Source organism: Phytophthora parasitica (assembly GCF_000247585.1).
Source record: "Phytophthora parasitica INRA-310 unplaced genomic scaffold supercont2.428, whole genome shotgun sequence".
NCBI classification, from domain to species: domain Eukaryota; phylum Oomycota; class Peronosporomycetes; order Peronosporales; family Peronosporaceae; genus Phytophthora; species Phytophthora nicotianae.
In genome coordinates, this window is record NW_008649414.1 from 1 (window position 1) to 1,013 (window position 1,013).

The 1,013-nt window shown below is 45.4% G+C and overlaps 1 protein-coding gene across 1 annotated transcript; it reads right to left on the reverse strand.

The window, feature by feature from the left end:
- Positions 1 to 628: 628 nt before the first annotated feature.
- PPTG_20275 (hypothetical protein) lies at positions 629 to 865 on the reverse strand (the record flags this gene model as incomplete). The annotated part of the gene is made up of 1 exon (XM_008919009.1): positions 629 to 865. One exon carries the CDS (start codon positions 863 to 865, stop codon positions 629 to 631), a length of 237 nt encoding a protein of 78 aa, XP_008917257.1.
- Between the last annotated feature and the right edge of the window lie 148 nt (positions 866 to 1,013).

Genomic DNA, 1,013 nt, shown 5'->3' on the forward strand with positions numbered 1-1,013 from the left:
ATATCGGGTACACCTGCGACTTCTTCCTAAAATAAATTTTTGGTGCACAAGATATGAATACTTTTCCGAGATTATTTATTTTTCGGGATGCCTGGTACCCTCTGTACATGTAATGAGGAAGTTCGAAGTCAACAAGCAGCGTTTCTGTATGCCTGATTTTTTTCTTCTTATTGCATCAAAGTTTGATTTTATTTGTTGCAGTTTATATGGCTGACTACACTCAATGCTGCAGCGTCGCCTACGGACAACCTGTATCAAGGACGTGGTCCGCGGTAGCAACCCACTGCACCAAAGTTGCGACAGCAACTGTTGGTCAGCTACGTCGATAGGAAGTTGTTCGCAGTCATCTACGTATCGGGCACCATTCTCAATACAAAATACCCACGCTCTGAATGCTAGTTACTGCGAATTTGCCGTTCAGATATGCTCGTTTATCTTGAGTCGTGCTGTCGTGCATTATGGTTTCTACTCCGTAAAATAGCGAGTAAGTAACATGATGATACCAATAGAAGTTGCTCCACAAAAACATCAATTTGCTCTAAGAACTACGCTATCCGTTCGTACGCTACTACCAAAATGTAACCTTCTATCCGATCACACACTTCTATAGTGCAAGGTATCAACGAGTTCAATCCTCGTTGATATGCACGTCACTCGATGAGTACTGGCACAACTTGCCCGACGGCCCGTCGCCCAGGTTCGACGGCGTCTTGCTGGCCTGCGACCACTGGCACACCTTGACGTTCTTCTTGCCGTCCGTCGTCTTGACGTAGATGTTCTTGAACGTGGCCTGGTCGTTGTTGTTCTTGTTGACGGTGACGACGCTCACGAGCGGGTCGAGAAACGACAGTCGATTCTCACGCATTTTGAAAAAAATTAGAATTCGTGCCGGGACAGGTGGTCCAATTTTTCTCGTAGCAAGTTTTTCACGGCTGCAAATACGACCACCGAATTCAATCGAATTGGAACTAAGTTAAAACTTTGTTGGGGCACAAAACTTGGATCGACAAGAC